Consider the following 20,379-nt stretch of genomic DNA (forward strand, 5'->3'; position numbering starts at 1 on the left):
GCCGAGCGCTCGGCCAGGCCGAGGCTCTTGGGCAGGCGGCTCGGCCCGCCACTGCAAGGGCCGAGAGCCGCGGCCCTGCCCACCGAAAATTATTTTTATTTTTTTTTTCTTCAAAATTTTTAATATATTCATCCATTCTCCTCCAATTTTTTTACTCCAAACCAAACTCTACTCTTTCCACTTGATTTCAATTTCAGATTCAAAACATGGATTCCGACGATGAAAATTTTCAGCGCTTGGTCGATGAGGAGTTCGGAAAACTCGTTGCAGCGGTGCAAGATGAAGCCGACGAGGAGGAGGCGGCGGCCATCCCTCGGCCGAGATACCGTCGCCGGTTTATCAACCGTGACCATGTCGGAGCCGACCAGCGGTTGATGGAAGACTACTTCGGCGATAACCCCCGTTATAAGCCGGAGATTTTTCGTCGGCGATTCAGAATGTCGCAACGACTCTTCATCCACATTGCGGATTGTTTGTCTCAGCGATACAGGTGCTTCACCTTGCGGAGTGATGCCACCGGTCGACCCGGATTGTCGACATATCAGAAGTGCACGACCGCAATTAGGCAGCTTGCCTATGCCGGGCCTGCTGACATGTTCGACGAATATCTACAGATGGGCGAAACGACTGCCCTCAAGACGCTGAGGCAGTTTTGCAAGGGTATCAAAGAACTCTTCAAAGGGGAGTACCTACGGAAACCGACGGCCGAGGAATGCCAGAGACTGATAAATATGCACGGGACAGTGCATCATTTTCCGGGCATGATGGGCAGCATCGATTGCATGCACTGGGAGTGGAGGAACTGCCCGGTGGCTTGGAAGGGGCAGTTCACTTCTGGTTTCAAAGGGCTACATCCCACGATGATTCTTGAAGCCGTTGCTGACTACCGCTTGCGAATCTGGCATGCGTATTTTGGTGTCGCTGGGTCGAACAACGACATCAACGTTCTACAATCATCGCATCTCTTCAATGATGAGTCCCGGGGTGAGGGTTCACAAATCAGCTTCGTGGCCAATGGCACGCAGTACAACAGAGCATACTATTTGGCCGATGGAATATACCCTCGCTGGCCCGTGTTTGTCAAGACGATCCGACAACCTGTTGGGCCGAAGCAGACCTATTTTGCAAAAAAACAAGAGGGTGCTAGAAAGGATGTTGAGCGGGCTTTCGGAGTCCTCCAATCGCGATGGGCCATTTTACGGTGTCCGCTTCGACAATGGCACGAAAATGATGTCGCGGACATCATGACTGCGTGTATCATACTGCACAATATGATAATAGAAGACGAAGGCTTTACTGCAGAGCGTTGGACACCGGAAGATGGTGCTAGCACAAGTCACGGTATTGCAACCCCTCCTCTGCAGATGGGTGTACCACGCAGTAATGAATACTTGATTCAGCGCTTCACCAATATGCGGAGTGAAATATCACATTCAACACTGCAGGCTGATTTGGTTGAAGAGGTCTGGAACCGTAGAGGAGGGGGCGCAGCGTGATAGGGGTTCTCTTTGTTGTTCGCGTTGTATCGAAAATTTTCGTTGTGTAATTTTCGCTTTTATTATAATACAACGAAAATTTTGTTATAATTTTGTTTAGTTTAATTATTTCTATGTATTTTAATAATTATATGCAAGTAATTTTTATTCTAGCTAAATTAAAATATATCAACAAAGTTAAGAAAATAATTTTAATTGGAGGCCCGGAGGGCCACCATTGTGGTGGCCAAGTTTTAAGGGCAAGGGCCAAGTTTGTTGGGCATGCCCAAGAAATGGTGGCTTGGGCATGCCCAAGAGGGCCACCATTGTGGACACTTTAAAAGTATCATGTGGTCCATGTGAATTTTCAATTTGTCCTCCATAGTGCCATTGGTGCCTCACAATTAAATTTGGTTCAATCTACTGTTTGTGGTTCGTTATGTGAATCCAATTTTGAGTGTATATATGACCGTTGAGTGTCTTAAAAGTTAACTTTCAATGATCTACTCAAACATTTATGAAGCTTAATTGAACCAATTGGAAAGTAATTTTTTTTTTTGTTAATCAGACAATTATTTGCCCTTATAGCAATACATTTACTATTAAGCTTAATGATCAACTCAGACTTAATACAGTACTCCATTAATAAGGATATAGTAAACCCTAATGACTTAGGAATTTCAAATATTTTTTTCTTTTTTATCTCTTTCGTACTTAACTAATTTCGCATTAAAACTCATGCCATCCTCAAAGTCTATATTTTTAGCAGACAAAAGAAATATAGGAGCATTATTTATTTACTTCTAGTCAATTAAGTTTTAAATTAAAATAAATTAATTTTGTAGTAATTGTTCTGTAAAATCAAAGAATTTGTGATATTATATATGGCATGTAATGTGGTATAAGCAAACAAATTAAGAAAGAGAAAAAAAACTATATTAAGCAAAATTAAACAATAATATGATGAGTATTTAATTGTAAAAAAATCAGAGTGATCCTATGAATTAAAATTGCATTTTAAATACATAAAAATAAAATGAAAGACATGAACCAAACTAGTACAACAAAATGAAAGCCTAATATAATAATTCAGTAAATCTTAATAACATATTCTTATATTACTATTAATTATAGTGCCAAGGATAGGTTTTAGTTGAACAGTCATCTGATCGATCTTGTTATCAAGGTCAAAGTTCATAGCCTTCATAATTTGTTTGAGTTGGTAAGTCAGTAACATAAAGTTTAACTCAAGTATATGTTGGATATTTTAGTGTAATTGGATTAATTTGATTGATCGGTTATTGTTATAATGATACATCATTTTAAGTATGGAGGTGCGGAGTGCACGCTTATTTGAATTCATTATGATGTTAGGGGCGAAGCCCCTAAACAGATGAACGGGGTCCGGGGCGCGCCCGGGTAGCGGGGTCCAAGGGGCAGAGCCCCTGGCTGGGGTCGAGTTGTTTCAGAAATTCATCCGAAAATGTAATTTCTGAAAATCGAAGGACTAATTTGCAATTTCGAAACCTTTTTGAAAATCAGTTATTTTCAGTTAAATCCCAACGGATGCACTGTTTCGTCAACAGCTGCATCGGTTCATCTTCTTCAAAATCCGATCAAGTCTTCTGGTTCATCATCTCGAATACACATAAGAAGGTTGTGCATTCTCTGAATTTTATCCGATCAAATAACTTTAATAGAACTACCGAAATTGATTTGATCTGAAAGTGTTTTGCACGACTTTCAGATATCCGTTTTCTTGTTCTCTTTATTGAATCTCCCTATCAGTATATCGAATTATAAATGCTTATCGATTTCGGTAGTAGCAATAATAACATGGAACTTCATGATCGAATGAAACTATAAAACTCAATATTACCATAATAACACAAAGCATGTTGTGATATCAAGCTATAAACTTGTACTCCTACTAACTTAAAACTTAGTGAACCCAAACCAATTAATGGTGGGAGCCTCTCCATTGATCATAAATATAAAAAAACAAAAATTTAGCCAAATAACAGTTACTCTCTCTGTCCAGTCCGTGAATAGGAGTCCCGTTTTTCCATTTTAGTCCGTCCACAAATAGGAGTCTCGGTTCACTTTTGCCATAAATAGTAATAGAATCCCACCTTCCACTAATTCATTCACTCACATTTCATTTAAAACAAATACTACTATATAAGTGAGACTCATATTCTTCTAATATGTTTTCATCTACTTTTCTTAATACTTCTTAAAATCCATATCGCCCATAAATAAGACTCCTGATAGCGGATGGAGAGTATAATACTACAATTATTAAAATCACCAAATGTTTAATTTTCACGGGGTAATGTTAAAATTAAATAAAATAACAAACCATGGGATAAAGCAACAACAAATCAATCCTATTGGATAGAAATAAAATAGAAAAGGACTAAGTCAACCGACGACGACTTTATGCAACTTGCTGTAACAAATTTTCCCAAATAACCCTACTAACATCGCATCGACCCTGACGTGACGATCTGATCAATCTCCACCGTTAATAAAACAGAACAAAATCTAGGTCCATGCACCGCGACACACGCGAATATTGCTCGGCTGATTTTATTTCCCTTTCCATATTAACATTGAAATCGGCCGGCGAAGAATCTCTCTGCATTTTTCAATCTTCGCTACATGCATAGCACTTTCTCTCTCTTCCGCACCTCCTCTCTTCCGCCGTGCCGTACATGGCTAAGCCGAAACTCGTCCGCCGTGCTCTCGATTCCTACACCGTTAAGCACATCGGCAAAGTAATCTGCCGTGAGTCTTCGCGAACTTAACTCTCTCTCTTTCTCTCTCTAACGCGTGATTGAATTGAAGTAGAGCTAGGTAATACGATTTGTTAACATATTCCGTCGATTTTCGGCCCGTGCAGGCGGCGATTGCGTTTTGATGAGGCCGTCGGACTCGTCAAAGCCGTCGTACGTGGCGCGCTTGGAGCAGATCGAGGCGGACGGCCGCGGCGAGAACGTGAGGGTGCAGGTGAGGTGGTATTACCGGCCGGAGGAGTCGATCGGCGGCCGAAGGCAGTTCCACGGCTCGAAGGAGGTGTTTTTGTCCGATCATTTTGATATTCAGAGTGCTGATACCATAGAGGGCAAGTGTACGGTGCATAGCTTCAAGAGCTACACTAAGCTCGACGCCGTTGGGAACGAAGACTACTTCTGTCGTTTTGAGTACAATTCGTCTACTGGTGCCTTCAATCCTGATAGAGTCGCCGTGTAGGTTTGATGTTTTCTGCTAGTGCTATAAATCCTCTGTCTTTTTTTTGCTTAAATGGTTGGGGAAGATGAGTTGATGTTTGAAATTGACAATTTCTACGTTTTCGGAGGCGATAAATGGTATCATAGAAATGTTTTCGCTTAGTTTTTCAGTTTTTTTGGTTCCAGGATTTATTGCTTTTTTATTCCTAGCTTTAATCGAGAAATTTAACAAACTTGTTAGCCGTATATATGTATGAGACTTTATAAAAACTTTCAAATGAAAGAGAGAACTCAAATGCTTCCGATAATTATATGTTGAATTTTTTTGCCTTACTTGAACTGATCAGTTTAGGTGGCTCTCAAGTGTTTGTATGGTTTCATGGCAGACTTTTCAGCTGTGGTTAACACTGAGCTTACTTTCGAACAGTAGAACTTGCAACTATAATTCTATTAATTTCACTACATTTATGGAGAAAATAAGTTTTGTAATTTATTTGCTTATAGTAGTAATTCATTCTTTACCTTTGTATTTTGCACAGCATATTGTGTGTTACTGGGGCCTTTACTTTGGATAATAGCCTGTATTTACTATATAAGGATTGAGCATTTCAAGGATACATGATACAACAAGCTCAAAGTTGTTTAATTCATCAAAGTTTGTGGTGAATTAGCCTGGAGTGTTATTTTTTCTGTATCCAAACTATCACATGTATCATCCAGAGTAAAAGCTCTGAAGTGTCTTATAAAAACGGGAATCTATCTTTTTATCCACCATGTGCCGAAATTTGTAGTATCCCTAGCTTTTCTAGAAAATAAGTCACAGTTATTGATCCCTTGTTTTAAAGAGATTTTTATTCCTAGCTTATTTGTTTATGGCAGGTATTGTAAATGTGAGATGCCTTATAATCCTGATGACCTAATGATCCAGTGTGAAGGATGCAGCGACTGGTGAGTTTGAGTTTATCCATAATCGATATTTAGTTGGTTTTGAGGTGTGAAGGTGTTATATGTGCAAGGCATGCATTAACTTGTTCGTTGAAAATTAGTATTTCCAGTCAACCTTTGCACTATATTTTCACTTTGTTTTTGAGCTAAATGCTGGCACTGAGTCATGTACTTATTTCTCCTGATTTCTCCTGATTCAGGTTTCATCCAACTTGTATTGAGGTGAACCCAGAGGAAGCCGAAAGACTAGATCATTTCTACTGTCTTGATTGTTCCCCTGAAAATAAAAAGAAATTACAAAGTTCTCGCGTGTCTACTAGAGAAACTGATGTCAAGGTATTCAGACTACTACTAATGCATTTCATTAATTCTGTCTATTAAGAGTTCCCTAGAGTTCGGATAACTGGCATTAAGAATTCGAGGACCTTAACGTGATTAGTATATATTTGTATAATTAAGATGTCAATGAACCGAGTAATTCTCAGTTATGAGGTTTCCAGCTTGCTTCTTTTTAAATCTCAGAGAAGATTGGAACAGATACAAGCTGGTGATAAGAGTACGAATAATTCTTCTGTTAGAGCCTACTTCTTTCGAGGAGAAAGGTATACATGAATAATACCCTGGCACGTAATACTAAGACATTGGAAATTAATGTACCATGTTGAAATTAGTCTCTCCTCTCTGCCTCCTTTTCCCTGCTCAAGCACTAGTAGTAGTTGCACGACCTGTAAGTCCTGAATCTAAGAGCGCTATAACAGCTGAAATGTTTCTCAGATGTTAGATTGACTAGATTGGCATTTCAAATTCTCAATTTCAATATCTGTTGCATGGATCTTTCAGGTGGATACAAAACGCCGACGCAGGTGATGAGTACAAGAACTGAATCCACACACTGATATTCACAATGCAAACAATCTCTGAGGTAAAAGAAAATTTGAGAGGAGATAAGAACTGAACTAGTTGGGAAACTCATCATGAAGACCAACTTATGTCCTCGTAGGGGTTGTCTGTAAACTGTAGTTATGTATTTAGGCTAGCTAGATGTATGACGTCCTTTAACCCCTTTATACGTATATTTGAAGGACTCTTGCTGCACTGACCAATCCTAGAGTAAGAGACCATAAGGCTTATGAGATGCTACTCTACTTACTAGGGTTGATTCGCGAGTAATGGGATAAACGTGAGCATGAAATTCTAACCATTCGCAGATGCTACCTGTCTGGGTAGAGCATAAGGTTGAGTGGTAGATGAAGAGTTGTTCGGAGTGTGGACTATGTATGTGGTATGTGCCTTGTGTTAAATACTTAAAATATCTCCATGTAGCTTCCATTTTGTTTATATCACTATCATTTAGAGCAAAACCATTGGCAGGCAGCCCCCATCTCTCTCTCTCTCTCTCTCAACTTTTAGGATTTGTAGCCTTTTTCAACTTCGATATGAAAAAGAAATGTCATGCTAGCGTTGCGTATTGACTTTCATGTGAATAGGTTGAGATTAATGTTCTAGTAGGACCCTTTAAAAAAAATTTATAGCAGGAGATTAACATATAGAATAAAATAGTCAAAATTTGTCGCAATAGTTTTTGCATAATTGCGGAGGTCTAAATCTCGATACGAAATATGCTACTACATTTGTCCTGGACAATAGTGTATGTTTTTGGTGTGATATGTTTTAATAAAAGTTAGGCAGATATTTTGTGAGTGGAAAAATAATTTCATTTTGTTGTTTTTTGGATAGTTAATACAGATGATGATAGGTCATGTTTGAAATTTTGCAAATAAGTGAGCAAAACTAGAGTAAATAAGGAAATGTGTCCAGAGCTGGAAGTTGAGAAGAATGTATATTTTGAAGGACTTTCCAAAATTGCTGAGTATGCTTTATTTTTATTAGGCTGATGAATATTTTCCCTCTTTGCCAAAATAAATACTCCATCTATTTGACAATATTGAATTTTTTTAAAATATTAATAAATATAAATTGACAAAATTAGTAGTAAGAGATCTTACTTTCTATATGGAGCATTAGTTTTATAGTCCACCACCCGATAGGATACTTTGGCCTTAATTTGCAAACCCGATCAAGCAGAGTTAGTCGGATTTCGCCAAAAGACGGTTAATACACTTGTGCTCAATCCTAAGTGTTTGAATAAATGAGCATATCAGCTAGGGAGAGTGGTGAATTAGATCGAGAAAATAAAATCAAGTTGAAATTGGAGGAGTGTATATCGAAAATATCACGCTATATATTGTGAGAGCTTATTTTGTAACTTAAAAAATTATTTGCGAACTTAATTTGCCAAATACTTTTCAATAATGGTAGAATACTTAAACATAAAATAGGGTCGACAATTAGCTCCGATACTTCTCCAAAACCAATCCCATTTTTGATTTTTGAGTAGAGAACAAAATATATTTTTTTTCAAATTTTATCAATAAAAAAATATAATATAGAGAATATTTTTAAGTTTTAGTGTAAATGATTGATATAAAATTACTATTTAATGTGATATTTATATTAAAATAGATTTGAGTTTAACATAAATAATTGGAGATAGCTCTAAGAATGTCGTAAGCTCAGCCAAATATATCATACTAGTAGCTTACTAGCTTAAAAAGTTTATAAGCTCAGCCAACATGTAGTCGCCATTTATTAATATATCATACTAGTAGCTTACTAGCTTAAAAAGTTTATAAGCTCAGCCAACATGTAGTCGCCATTTATTTGCACCTGTGACATATCAATACGTGTACATGTTTACTAACATAAAAATAAAAATAAAAATAAATGCTGCCTAATTATGTTTCGCCGTCTATAAAACTTACAAATACACGGTCTCAACTCATCAACACATTTTATTATTTCAAATCAGCGATTAACAAACAGTTCTACAATCTACACTCTGTTTCTTTCCCTTTGGTTTAGTGTACATCACGCTATGGTCGAAGAGACAACATCGTCGTTCTCGTCATCACCATACAGCATCAAGGATTCATCTGAATTACTTACTACTGGTTTCACTTTGTTTTCTCTCTCTTCCATACGATAACAGTGCCGCCAAAATCCGAAGAAGCCAAAAAGTTCTCTCCATGGTTCCAAGCAATGCCTATTACTGGGTAGCCATGACCCTACAGTTACAAAATATCACAATTGTTGATAATGTTGGATTTCTGCTAATAAAGTTTATCAAAATAAAAATTAATAAAGGAGTTTGGATGCTATGAACGGTAAAAACCTGCAGTTTGTTCACGCATGCATGCTTTGGCCGTGTTAAGTCGTAGAAGTAGACATTTGTGTCCTCACTCCCAGCCACTGAATCAAAAAGCAAGAGATATCAGCCCAAGATAACGATGGGAATTTCCACGCAACAAGTGAAATCGCATGCCTACCTATGTACTCTCCTTTCTGAAGGGAAAGCAAAGGGCAGAAGGAGGCGCGGATGCTGTGCAGACGTGGCGTCAATTTGAGAGCGCAACGAACAGTTAAATAGCCTTGTAACTCCAGAGAGACGCTGCAGTACCAAAGGAATCCATCAAATTAAACAATCTATAATTATGTACACAGCATCTATAACTGAATGTGTAGGTGTTTGTTCAAGATTACCTGAAGAAAGCCAAACTTCCATCGCGAGAGAAAGTGAGCAACACTGGACCACGTGCGAGCAAAGAAAAGGTTCTGTACTGGACGGTGGTGATTGGAGATGGGTTATTGGCTTTACTTCGATGGCGGTGAGTACGAGAGAGGGCACCGGTACGTGAATCCATAGTAAGTGTGTATACACATCCCTGCAAAGCCAGGCAGTAAAAAAATTTGTCTGGGAAACAATTTAAAGGCTTATCCAAAAAGGAAAGCCCTCCGTGCCAAGTACATATATACCTGAGCATCGCCACAAAAAATAATCTGACCGGTGTGGTCATGGTCCATAGCCGTCACCTCACTGTAAAGAGTCATTTTATTGATTGTTCTACCTGTGCTAAAATTGAAGACCTAAAAATGCAGGTTTACATAAGGAAGAGAGGAAACAAGCAATGATGAAAAAGTATATTCTATCTTGTCCAAGAATATAGTACTACAGATTGAAGAATATAGTACTACAGATTGAGGACATAAAAATGTACATAAGGAAGAGAGGAAACATGCAATCGTGAAACAGTAAGTATATTTTATCTCGTCCAAGGATATACCACAGAAATTTATCATTCCAGTTTATTTTCAAATGATGAATGAATATTTTTTTATAAAAATTGAGTATTAACAAGGAACACTCACAGAAAGAAGCAACAAATTTAGCAAAACATCCTCTCTCACACAGTTTTTGAAAGAAATGTAGTGAGTTTCAGACTTTATATAAAAAAGATTTCCTAATTTTGGCACTCAAAACAGTAAGAGACATACAACTACTAATCAACCAAACCAAAAACAAGGGAGTAACTTTTTCAAAGGTATAATTTTATTTGACGTAATTGGTGTATGTGGTGAGAAAGTTACCAAAATTTCTTTATTTGCATTTCCAGCCGAAAGAAAATTGTTGTTAACCTGCAAGAGTGAAGAAGAAAAGATACTAATACATTTGTATACAAACCAGCCAAATTCTTAGACTGAAAAAGTGGCATGGGCCCAGAACATATGATCCACTCACAGGGTGAAAGCGAATACAGAGTTGCGAAGAGACTCCATAAATCACTCTTATGCAAAGCCCTTTTGAGATATCCCATACTCGCACTGTCTTATCAATTGAGGCAGATGCAATATATTGATTGTTTGCTGAGAAGTCAAAATCTGGAAAGGGCATACTTATAAATCTATTAATGCCAAATTATGCAACCAACTCTAACTTCAAACCTCCTTAAAATTGTTAAGAGGAAACAAATTGAAATTGGATATATAAATGCAGATGAACAAGTACCAAGCAGCAAAAAAATAACAACCAGAATAAGAAAAGATGACACAGTCAGTACCAGTTAATCCAACCTGTGACATCTTTAGTGTGCCCAGTTAACTGCTGGAGTACTGTTGGTGGCATAGAGACGTTACACACTGTCAAGATTCCATCGGCTGATCCATAAGCAAGAAGATCCGAACTCATGTTACCAAACTTTATCACAGTAACTGCCACGAGAAATTCTGGATAAGCTTCCTATGAATATGACAATTTTAACTTTGGAAATGAGTGACAATGCAATATAAACGGATTTTGGCATGTCAAGGATTACCCATGGCCTTGGCTTGGTCAAATATGCAGTGCATCCCTACAAAGGAATATGCAGGTTCAACCTTTTTTCGTGGGTGCTCAGTTTCACTTGTAATTGAACTTAAACTTGTAGTGCGGCTTAGTCTTCGGCTAGAACTCCGCATATCCTATAACAAGATAATGAAAAATATATGTTGTAAAGATATTCATTTTAAGAAGTATGTTCCTTTATGTGGCTTCTGATAAGCAAATTCACTTATTCTAAGTCATTGACGTGTCACAAGCCATCATCTCAAGAAAACCTGAGATGCAATGCATATATCATTCGACTTAACAGGGGAGGGGGTGATCTTATTTAAATTTTTCAAGGAGACTCCAAACCAGTCATCTCAAGATAATACAGGTACCACTGTACCCAGCCTATACACAGACTCGTATAAATATGCATATTTGGATTTAATGTGGATTTATATGCCTAATTAGGATACAAAGCTCAAACCTATTCTGGCAGAGAAACTGAAGTGCTGGCCAACCTCACAGTTCAGTATTAATACAACAATCATTAAGCAAATATAGTTTAATACATGTTGTAACTACTAGTCCCTAATACAGTTTATTACTATAAGGAAGCAATTCCCTGCAACTTATCTTCTCCCTCCAGCTATAGGTCTGAATACTTGCCTTGGCTATATCATCAACAGCATGTTGCCCAGCCTACTACTCTCATGTGGTTTTTCGTAAATGTAATGGAATTGAAAGACTCATAGAGAAAGGCACGTACCCTGCCAGTACTCCAGCTGTCTGCATCATGAACTGGGAAGCGCGGACTTGGAGATTGTAGCCATCGTCCACTGATGCATCAACCAGTAAATTAACCTGATGTGAGAACCGTATGGGAGAAACTTAAATAATAAACTTACATCAGAAAGATACATTGGATGAAATGAAATCAATCAATTATAAGAAATTGGTACTACACTAGCCAATATTAATCAATATCAGAGCCAGAATTAGCAACCTCTGTCCTGGTGTGCTTGATAAACTTGGTGTCTGATTACTCTCCCAATTCCTAGGCCTATTAATGAAATTACGGAATGCCACATAACCTCTTTCATTACATTTCCAGCCCTACAACATGCAAGCACAGGATTTGATTAGGGACACAACCATGACATGAAATTTATGACTACGTTTGCTACATAACTTATTCGAGAAACTGCACTTGTTCAAATGTTCGCATACTGGATAAATGTGGTAGTACAACATAATTATAAGAAAATATTAGCCAACAGGTACAGAAACAAATAATAATGTTTTTCCGACTCTCTACTAAATATAAGTAGTCATCAAACTAGTTAGGGAACATGATATAAGAATCCACTTCCAAAACAGAATTCTTCTTCAACATGTGTTTCAAGCCACAACTAGATTCAGTTAAACGAAATTAGACAGTTATATGCAGCTTCTGACAATCTCTCCTTTGTTCTTTACATATTCATGATCAGTCATGGACCTAATCAATAGAAGGATTTTCATGCATTTACTGCGTACCATGTGTATTTGCAATGATTAGAAGAACTGCATCCTAAACTAATATTTGACCGCAATCTAGAAAGCATCCGCTTAAACTCAATTGGCATGCATTAATTATTTTACGAAAAGGCTTCCACGGTTTGAACCTAGAGGTTATTCATCTAGCAGACTTAGGACTAACAACTTCATTTAAGCTTCATGCCCGATCTCTTCCACAAAGATCAAGTAAAACACCTAATTGCTCTAAATACAACATAAATTGCAATCGAGGTGCAAGCTTCATCACGAGAATTTAAAAATACCTTGCGATTGAGCCGGCCGGCCTGCGCCTTCCGATGGAGGAGGAGGCGGCGGATTCCGATGTAATTAGGATCGGAATCGGGTGGCGAAGGCTGAAGCAAACAACTCAAAAATTCCGGATCCAAATCTTGTTTTTTCTTTTCACCATTTTGTGATTTCGCCTTCTCCCCTTCCGTGGAGACGCCGCCGACCGTTGGATCGGCCATTGCGAGTTGAAGTCAATTCAAACTCCTCATCAATTTATTGTTTCACACACTACGAAATGCAGATGAGAATGTGAATTTTAAGTGTTCGGCTATAGATCGGAAGCTGTGATCTCTTTGGCGACGAACTAGTTTCGAGATAGCTGCAAGATTGAATCTATTTACTGGAGATTCGTGGATTTTTCAGTTTTACTGATTGTTACATGGAGTATCATTTACACAAATATTTAAGCCAATGATAATTACGTATACAAAAGAATAGATTATTGGACCATTACCGCACGAGAAAAGTATCAATATGAGTTTTATGGTAAAAGGGAATCAAACTTCTATTCTATTTATTGACAGGCTAAAAAAAGACCGGCCTATTCGCAAACGGAGATAGTACTAGTACATAATAAATTGATTTTGGCGGACAATTTTAAAGGAAAATTTAGACTATTTTTTTAGTACAATATTTAAAATAAATACACTAAGTTTAGTAAAACAAAAATTGAAAAAAATATAATATAAAAAAATAAAAAATTAAGAGACAGTAAATATTTTAATTTAACTAAAAATACAGAAAATAATCAGGACAACAAAAAAGAAAAATGAATTAGTTACGGTGAAAAGGAGTAGTATTTATAAATTTTTTCAATCAATGGGCTCTGCAGTGAGATGTACTTTGTGGAGTACTTGTTTTGATCACAATATGCATATGATTTTGGGGTAGCATTAGGGTCCTATTGCCCCTTTAGTGTCTATTTCCTTCTTAATATCAACAATAAGATGTAAATAGTGGACGGTCCAGATGATGATTTAATAACTAATTGCGCGTTGCATTATTTTATATATTTGGTGCATTATAAGGGTACTACTGTAAAAAAATATGGAAGGACACACGATTCAAAACGGCAGGTGCGAAAAAAAAGCGGTATTATGATTGACCTTCCATCTTCTCACTCTCTCTCTCCCTCCAAACCTCTCACTCCTCAACCCACGATCAAAATTGGTCGCCCCCAATTCCCCCTATTATCAAAACCCTAGCTGCCACCCAAATCCACGAAACACCACTGAAATCGGTCGCCCCCAATTTCCCCCGCCGCGGAAACAACCCCCGGTCGACGGTTCACTGTTGAAGTGTGTCTCCCTCCGTACGCGACCACCTAGTCGACGATTCACTAGAGTAGGGTTATAAAAGCTTCAACTTTTGGTAAGATTCCCGTCTAATCATCGATTATCGGCGTTAAAAAACAACCTAGTTGACGATTCACTGTGTTCTCTCGAACTATGTCATTATTTTCACAAACCCTTGGTCGATGTTTGCTTAATTCATTAAATTTTGTTGATTTTTTTGTTACGGTTCTGTCATTATTGAACAATGTAGTAGTTAATTATTCCTTCAGACATATGGTTTGGTGGATTTTGTTTAGGAAATCTAATTGGTTTTTTATTGTGGTTTTTCTGCCGGAACATGTATGACGAAAAGAGGAAGGCCGTATGAAAGCCAACTGAAGCGACTAGAGTAGACGTGCAGTTTTGCGCTGTGTGTGATATCACTCGATCTAACAGGTCCAGAGGATTCGACTAGACTTCAGAGGCTAGAAGATCATGAAACTATCAGAAAGGGGTCGTTGGGTGCACTCTATTCCTTCAAAAACCTCTATACTACAACTTAGCACGGGGAAGTAAAGGATCGATCCCACGAGGACGAAGGTGTTACGAAAATGCATTTGAGGATGTTTTGGGAAAAGGGGTTGGCTGCTGCCACGCAATTTTGTGGGTCGAGAACTTAAAACTACTGGGTCTGAGAGATAAGAAAAACTTTACTCTACCTACTGGGTCTAAGAAATGAGAACGTACGGAACATGCATGACTTAGAGAAATGAGATATTTTAAGGTTCTAAGACAACTGGAGTTAACTTAACTAGACGGACTTTCCTAATTTGGACAGACAAGCATAAAGCGAAAGGTAAAGACAAGTTTCCTTAAACTACCAGGGTCTGGAAAAGCATGCAGAAAAGTAAAAGGACAAAGCAGATCGTACTGACAGGGTCTGGAGAACAATGCAGAAAAGTAAAGTACATGCTGAAAAGTACTGACATAAAGCAGATCTGGTTCTAACTACCAACAACTTCATCTTCTTCGGGAATCAAACGAGAATAGCAGATAAAACAGAGTATTAAACACCATGAAAACAGAGCAAACTTTAGATCTAAACTTAAAATGAGAAATTAAAGCCTAAACTAACAGATCTACGCTACTGGACCTAAGGGATGCAGAAACAGAAAGTAAACAACCATAATCATGCACAACGTAAACAACAAACACCAGATACACGAAACTTCAACTCAAATACACCACGATTCAACAAATCCAGACATCTCCATACGCAAATCCACAACCTCCATCAACAAACCAACAGATCTCAGCTTCAAACATCCAACAATAAACAATAACGAAAGCTAAAAACAAGAAATAAACGTCAACTCAGCGAGATCCAACAAAAGCAAACATAAACTTCCATAATAACGAGAAATAGGTTCGAATCCAGTAGATCAAAGTCAGAACTCGAGTTGCGAAATTTAAAACCAACAAGTACTAAACGAAAGCAAATAAAGATTGTTTCTTCGCCTTCACAAGGCGGTGTTACACAGCAGCAAAATAACGATGATGAGAACCACGGTGGCCATAATCCTCCATCTCCAAGCGCGCAGCAGACGAAATGAGAAATTTGAAGTGTGAAACTAGGGAATGGAATGAGAGCTAAGCTAAAGTGCGAGTAGAAGTGGTTGTCTTGTTCTTCAAGGTTGAGCTCTTTATATATGTGAGGCTCTGATCCCTAGGGTATCCCTCTGGTAATTAGACGCTTTTTCCCTTGAATAAGACTCTTTAAAATAATCTGCTTTTGCTCCATTCTGCTCCTGTCGCCAACTTTTAATTCTCCTGGGACCGAACGACGACTTCTGATTTTTACTTCAATTCCACCTCTTTTGCATCTACCAGGTCAGGTAACAGCAACTCTTAGGTCCAGCAGATTTACTACGCACCTGAACTCATAAACACAGATTAGCGCCCCAAATGCACAGAATTTTAACCCAAAACCAATGCATGAAACGAGCCTTATCACCAACCCACCCAGAATTCAGGTGAGATAACTCTGGATTTTGCCATTGGTATTCATTATTTGTTCTGTACATTGTATGGATTGGTTTACATTATGGTTTTTGGTTGAGTAAATGTTATATAATTTCGTGCATTATTTGATGGAATGTATACATTATTGTAGTAAGTTTTGTGCATTATGTTTTGGATTGAAGCTACATCCATCTATTTGATAACATGACTATAAATGAATGAATTTGATATTCATTTGTGCATTATTTGCTGTCATTTGTACATCATAGTCTGGAGTGGTGTACAAAAGTTTTTTTGTTATTTTAGTTTATATTTGTACATTATTTGTTGCTATATGTACATTATTGTAGGGAGTGGTGTACATTATGATTTAAGTTTTAATTCAGATGCATTGGGTTTAAAAAAGGTAGTTGAGAGAATGTAATATTCGTTGGTGCATTATTTAATTAAATTTGTACATTATACAATTAGTGTTGTGCATTAATGCGATGTATAACTGATTTTTTGACAGCAGCGAAGAAACCAAGGTTTGACATTGACGAAGCGGTGTTGATGTTTTTCCAATTGCGATTGTGAAAATTTTCAGGGATAGATTGGCTAAGCAAAGGGTCGAGACTAGTACCTCCCATGAAGGCGCAGAGAAAAGGAAGCTGAGAGGGTAGAAAGTCGACCATCTCTACTGTCGACGGACCCCATCCGAGTTCTTGAACTGTTTAAAAACCCTGACTCCACGGATAATGATCGCATACGATATTTATATTACTTTGAACTCTCTGTTTTTTTTTATAATTGATGTTGGAAGGGAAAATAGTCGACTTGTGGTTTGGTCTGTTTTGAACAATTTCTAGTGAGCATGTTTACTTGCAAACAGAATCATATTTTGGTACTAGTGTATGATGTCGTTAATACAAAACATATAATGGATGTAAAGTATCGAATAATGTCACTGATAAGGCTAATTTCATGCATCGGTTATGTGGTGAAAAACACTTTATTTTGTTGGGTCTAACGCAGTTTTTAAGCCAGGTGTGTGAAGGAGACGCTAGATCCAGGAAGAGCTGGAGACAATGGACTAGCGAAGGAAACGGAGGAAAGTGAGCAGACTTGAAGAGAAAAAAATGGCTAGACGAAGGAAGTCAATAGCCGAGGGCAACAAAGACTGTTCATACCTCGCTGGACCCACTTCAACGCCTATAAATAAAGGAGCATGCAGCACACGTCATATACATGATTTTGCTCTTAGCTCTCACACACACACACACTTGGGAAAAATGAGAATTCTTGATAGTTAAAGGTTTCTAGGGGTTCATCTTCGGCGAAAGTTAGTCGTAACACCGTCCCCGCGGAGGGCGAAGAAACTATCAGTTTACATTCAGCTTTTCGCACCTTTATTCCGTCGAACTTCATCGTTTTGGAAGTCGATTTGGTTGTTTGCTATTACCGTTGTCTATGCATTTAGTTTATGTCATGATGGTGTTTATCTTGCGTTGATTTACGTTGATTCTGTGTTTTAAGGTTTAATTTCGGAAGTTGACTGTTATTCTTTGTTTTGGATAATTCTGTGCTTGATCTGGGAAAGAGGTTGTGGATCTGTGTTGTTGTTGTTGATCGGTGGTTGTTTGGCGAATCTGTAGCTATGGGTATACTTTTGGTCGGAGTTTGGTTTCGGACTTTCGGATGCTTGGATCCGGAGTGGATTTAGCATCCGAAGTGTGGATCTAAACAGGGGAATCAAGTTTTGCATGGATTTCGAACTTTTTGCTCTCTTTCTATTTTACTTCATCTAGTAGTCGCAGATCTGCTTAGTTTTAAATTGTTCTTCGTTTAATTGCTTTAATTTCAGTCTGCTTCGTTTTCGATTCACGTTCCATCTCTGTTTCTACTGAAATTTTTATGCAAATTGATTGGAGGATGATGTCGCTGTTAGTTGGTACTTTAGTTAGTTGTTTTTCAGCTTTTCATCCGTACTTTACCTTTTCAGCAAATGGTCCCCACCGTCAGTTCATTTCCCAGTGTCTAGGTAATTTAGAAAATAGTTTCTTAGATCTAGTGATAGTCTCGTTTTCCAGTTTACATGCATGATTTCTGTTCGCCTAGATCTAGTCAAGTTAGTGTAGCAGATTTCAACTCCAAGTTTAGTTTAATTTCCTCAACCCAAAAATGCGTGGCAGCAGCCAACCCAAAAATAGTCCCGAATCCTTGAGCATGTTTACTTGCGCATTCATCTCTGTGGGATCGATCTCTACTTCCCTGTGCTAATTTTTAGTATACGTGGTTGAGGGTTTTGAAGCGATATTCTGTGTGTCCAACAACCGAGATCTTCCAACGTTCCGTGAGTTCCTAGACCACTGTGATCTAGTGGATTCGCTGGACCTAGGAAACTTGTTATTCCTTTCTGTGCATGCAGTCTCTAAACTGAAAACAAGAGAAGAAATTTCAGCAGGCTTCAGTCACGTTACTGCTTAATAATGTAAAAAAGGAAGAAGATAATGCAGAACAAGTTAACTGGATTTTAATATTAATGTACAACAAAATGAAAAAAAAATTGTATAATGGATGTAATTAACCGAATAATGTATAGAATGGACTTAGTAATGAACTGAACTGGAATAATAATGTACAGTAAGTTGAGTCCTTGTGAACAATAATGTACAACTTCATGAATAATAATGTACGTTAACAGTTTAATAATGCAAAGTTATTATGTTTAATGTACAAAATGTGTCTAATAATGAACTATACTCGAATAAGTGGTTGTAAACAATAATGTACAACTTCATTAACAATAATGTACCTTAACATAGTAAAAATGTAAAATTATTATGCATAAAATGTTGACAGTGGTAGGACTAATAAGACTAAGACAACGAATTGAATAATAAGACTAAACCGAAAAACAAGATACATCAAGATTTCCTCTTGCCCTTACGAAGCTCTTTCTCCTTCACCATCTCTTTAAGCATTGGACAGTTTCTAGGGTCGTGATGTTCCATCTCATCGCACGCCTCACACCGTCTAAGAGGCCTGGTAACCTCCTTTATAGTCGTTTCCATCTGGGAAATCAGACAACTCGCGGAGCTGCTAGCGTGACCCTTGGTCTTGACCACATTCGGAGGATGGACTAATAAGACTAAGACAACGGCCACTGTGAAAAAATCACAAAAAAATATTCTCAGCAAACATATACAATTACAAAAGAGAAATCGTCCATTACTGAGTTAATAATAACCATTACACAGTACTATACGTACATTACCCTAGACGAATGACTTAAACTCGTTCACTTTGGAAACGGTTGTGGAACTCAATACGTACTACACCCTAGCTCCAAGGATTGCTAAACCCTTGGGGGATGAGCGAAGCGTAAGCCAAATAATCAAACACGACAAATCTGTGTTGAAACCATGAGATTGTAAATATGACCTTATTGCACGACAAATCTGTGTTGAAACCCTTGGGGGATAAAGAAACGTAAGCCAAATAATCAAACACGACAAAAACGCTGATAAAACCTTATTCCAATTAACGAAAACTCCACCAAAACGGTTTTCATGTAAACAAATCAGTTTAATAATCAACGTAGGGACTACTTAAATTACCTTCTTCCATTGTTGAAGAAAACGCAAAGGATGCACGACTCCTCCAATAAATTCGATTTGTACAAAGAGATCAAACCAAGGGAATTTTCGAAATAATTTGTAGAACACCGGTGGTCTTCAATGGAGAATGTTAGGAGAATAAACGATGAAAGAGAAGAAGATTTGTGGAATCCTAGGAAATAACCGCTGCAATCTTTTGATGGAGAGAATTAAGCAACTTACAATAACCAACTCAAATGTTAATACCATTTAAGCCCTTTTCGATTTTTTTAATGATTAAAATTGAATTAATCAGGCTCTATTTTCGGCCATAGGATCTTGAAAATAGAGGGTCGAGATTGAGAAGGAAAAAGAATAAAAAATGGAAAAAGGATATGAATACATCCCTATGATTTTGTTGAATTATAAGCTGTGGTACTAGTAGTATGCATTTTGGTTCCATAGTACTCCCTCTGTTTCTTTATGAGAAAATTCTGTTAAGTTAGTTAAGTGGGAGAAAATAAAATAAGCAAAAATAAAATAAAATAGAAAAATGAAGAATTAATAAATATAATAGAGAAAAGACACTCCCTCTGTTTGGTATTAGGAGTTCCGAGTCCCAGTTTATAATTTTAGTCTGTCTGTTATTATGAATCTCGATTCACTTTTAATGTAAATGATTATAGACTCATATTTCACTAATTCATTTCACTCATATTTTATTTGTAAAACTAATATATAAAAATGATACGTCTTTACTCTTTTTTCTGTTCACCTTTCTTTATATTTCTTAAAATTCGTGTC

General features: G+C 37.5%; 3 protein-coding genes across 3 annotated transcripts; 2 read left to right on the forward strand and 1 right to left on the reverse strand.

Moving 5' to 3' along the window:
* Positions 1–206: 206 nt before the first annotated feature.
* LOC125189358 lies at positions 207–1,496 on the forward strand. Its single transcript, XM_048086643.1, has 2 exons — positions 207–901; positions 1,004–1,496. Exons 1-2 carry the CDS (start codon positions 207–209, stop codon positions 1,494–1,496), a joined length of 1,188 nt encoding a protein of 395 aa, XP_047942600.1.
* A 2,608-nt stretch (positions 1,497–4,104) lies between these two features.
* On the forward strand, positions 4,105–7,014 carry LOC125191355 (chromatin remodeling protein SHL-like). Its single transcript, XM_048088900.1, has 5 exons — positions 4,105–4,265; positions 4,381–4,726; positions 5,588–5,656; positions 5,854–5,989; positions 6,494–7,014. Exons 1-5 carry the CDS (start codon positions 4,193–4,195, stop codon positions 6,518–6,520), a joined length of 651 nt encoding a protein of 216 aa, XP_047944857.1. The 5' UTR covers positions 4,105–4,192; the 3' UTR covers positions 6,521–7,014.
* A 1,334-nt stretch (positions 7,015–8,348) lies between these two features.
* On the reverse strand, positions 8,349–13,136 carry LOC125186052 (WD repeat-containing protein 13). Its single transcript, XM_048082371.1, has 12 exons — positions 12,677–13,136; positions 11,860–11,969; positions 11,623–11,692; positions 10,864–11,008; positions 10,622–10,759; positions 10,290–10,429; positions 10,139–10,186; positions 9,527–9,637; positions 9,254–9,435; positions 9,040–9,161; positions 8,886–8,962; positions 8,349–8,778 (listed from the first exon to the last, which is right to left on the reverse strand). Exons 1-12 carry the CDS (start codon positions 12,878–12,880, stop codon positions 8,668–8,670), a joined length of 1,458 nt encoding a protein of 485 aa, XP_047938328.1. The 5' UTR covers positions 12,881–13,136; the 3' UTR covers positions 8,349–8,667.
* Between the last annotated feature and the right edge of the window lie 7,243 nt (positions 13,137–20,379).

This window comes from Salvia hispanica, chromosome 5 (genome assembly GCF_023119035.1).
Source record: "Salvia hispanica cultivar TCC Black 2014 chromosome 5, UniMelb_Shisp_WGS_1.0, whole genome shotgun sequence".
Lineage (NCBI taxonomy): Eukaryota > Viridiplantae > Streptophyta > Magnoliopsida > Lamiales > Lamiaceae > Salvia > Salvia hispanica.

What these genes read in the sequence shown, in the direction of transcription:
- LOC125189358 (XM_048086643.1), top strand. Translation starts at nt 207, where the DNA reads ATGGATTCCGACGATGAAAATTTTCAGCGCTTGGTCGATGAGGAGTTC. An exon ending in GACTACCGCTTGCGAATCTG is followed by an intron (nt 902 to 1,003) that starts GCATGCGTATTT and finishes TTCACAAATCAG; the next exon opens with CTTCGTGGCCAATGGCACGC.
- LOC125191355 (XM_048088900.1), top strand. Translation starts at nt 4,193, where the DNA reads ATGGCTAAGCCGAAACTCGTCCGCCGTGCTCTCGATTCCTACACCGTT. An exon ending in CATCGGCAAAGTAATCTGCC is followed by an intron (nt 4,266 to 4,380) that starts GTGAGTCTTCGC and finishes CGGCCCGTGCAG; the next exon opens with GCGGCGATTGCGTTTTGATG. An exon ending in CTAGAGAAACTGATGTCAAG is followed by an intron (nt 5,990 to 6,493) that starts GTATTCAGACTA and finishes TGGATCTTTCAG; the next exon opens with GTGGATACAAAACGCCGACG.
- LOC125186052 (XM_048082371.1), bottom strand. Translation starts at nt 12,880, where the DNA reads ATGGCCGATCCAACGGTCGGCGGCGTCTCCACGGAAGGGGAGAAGGCG. An exon ending in TCAAGCACACCAGGACAGAG is followed by an intron (nt 11,693 to 11,859) that starts GTTGCTAATTCT and finishes TTGATGCATCAG; the next exon opens with TGGACGATGGCTACAATCTC. An exon ending in ACAGCTGGAGTACTGGCAGG is followed by an intron (nt 11,009 to 11,622) that starts GTACGTGCCTTT and finishes ATCTTGTTATAG; the next exon opens with GATATGCGGAGTTCTAGCCG.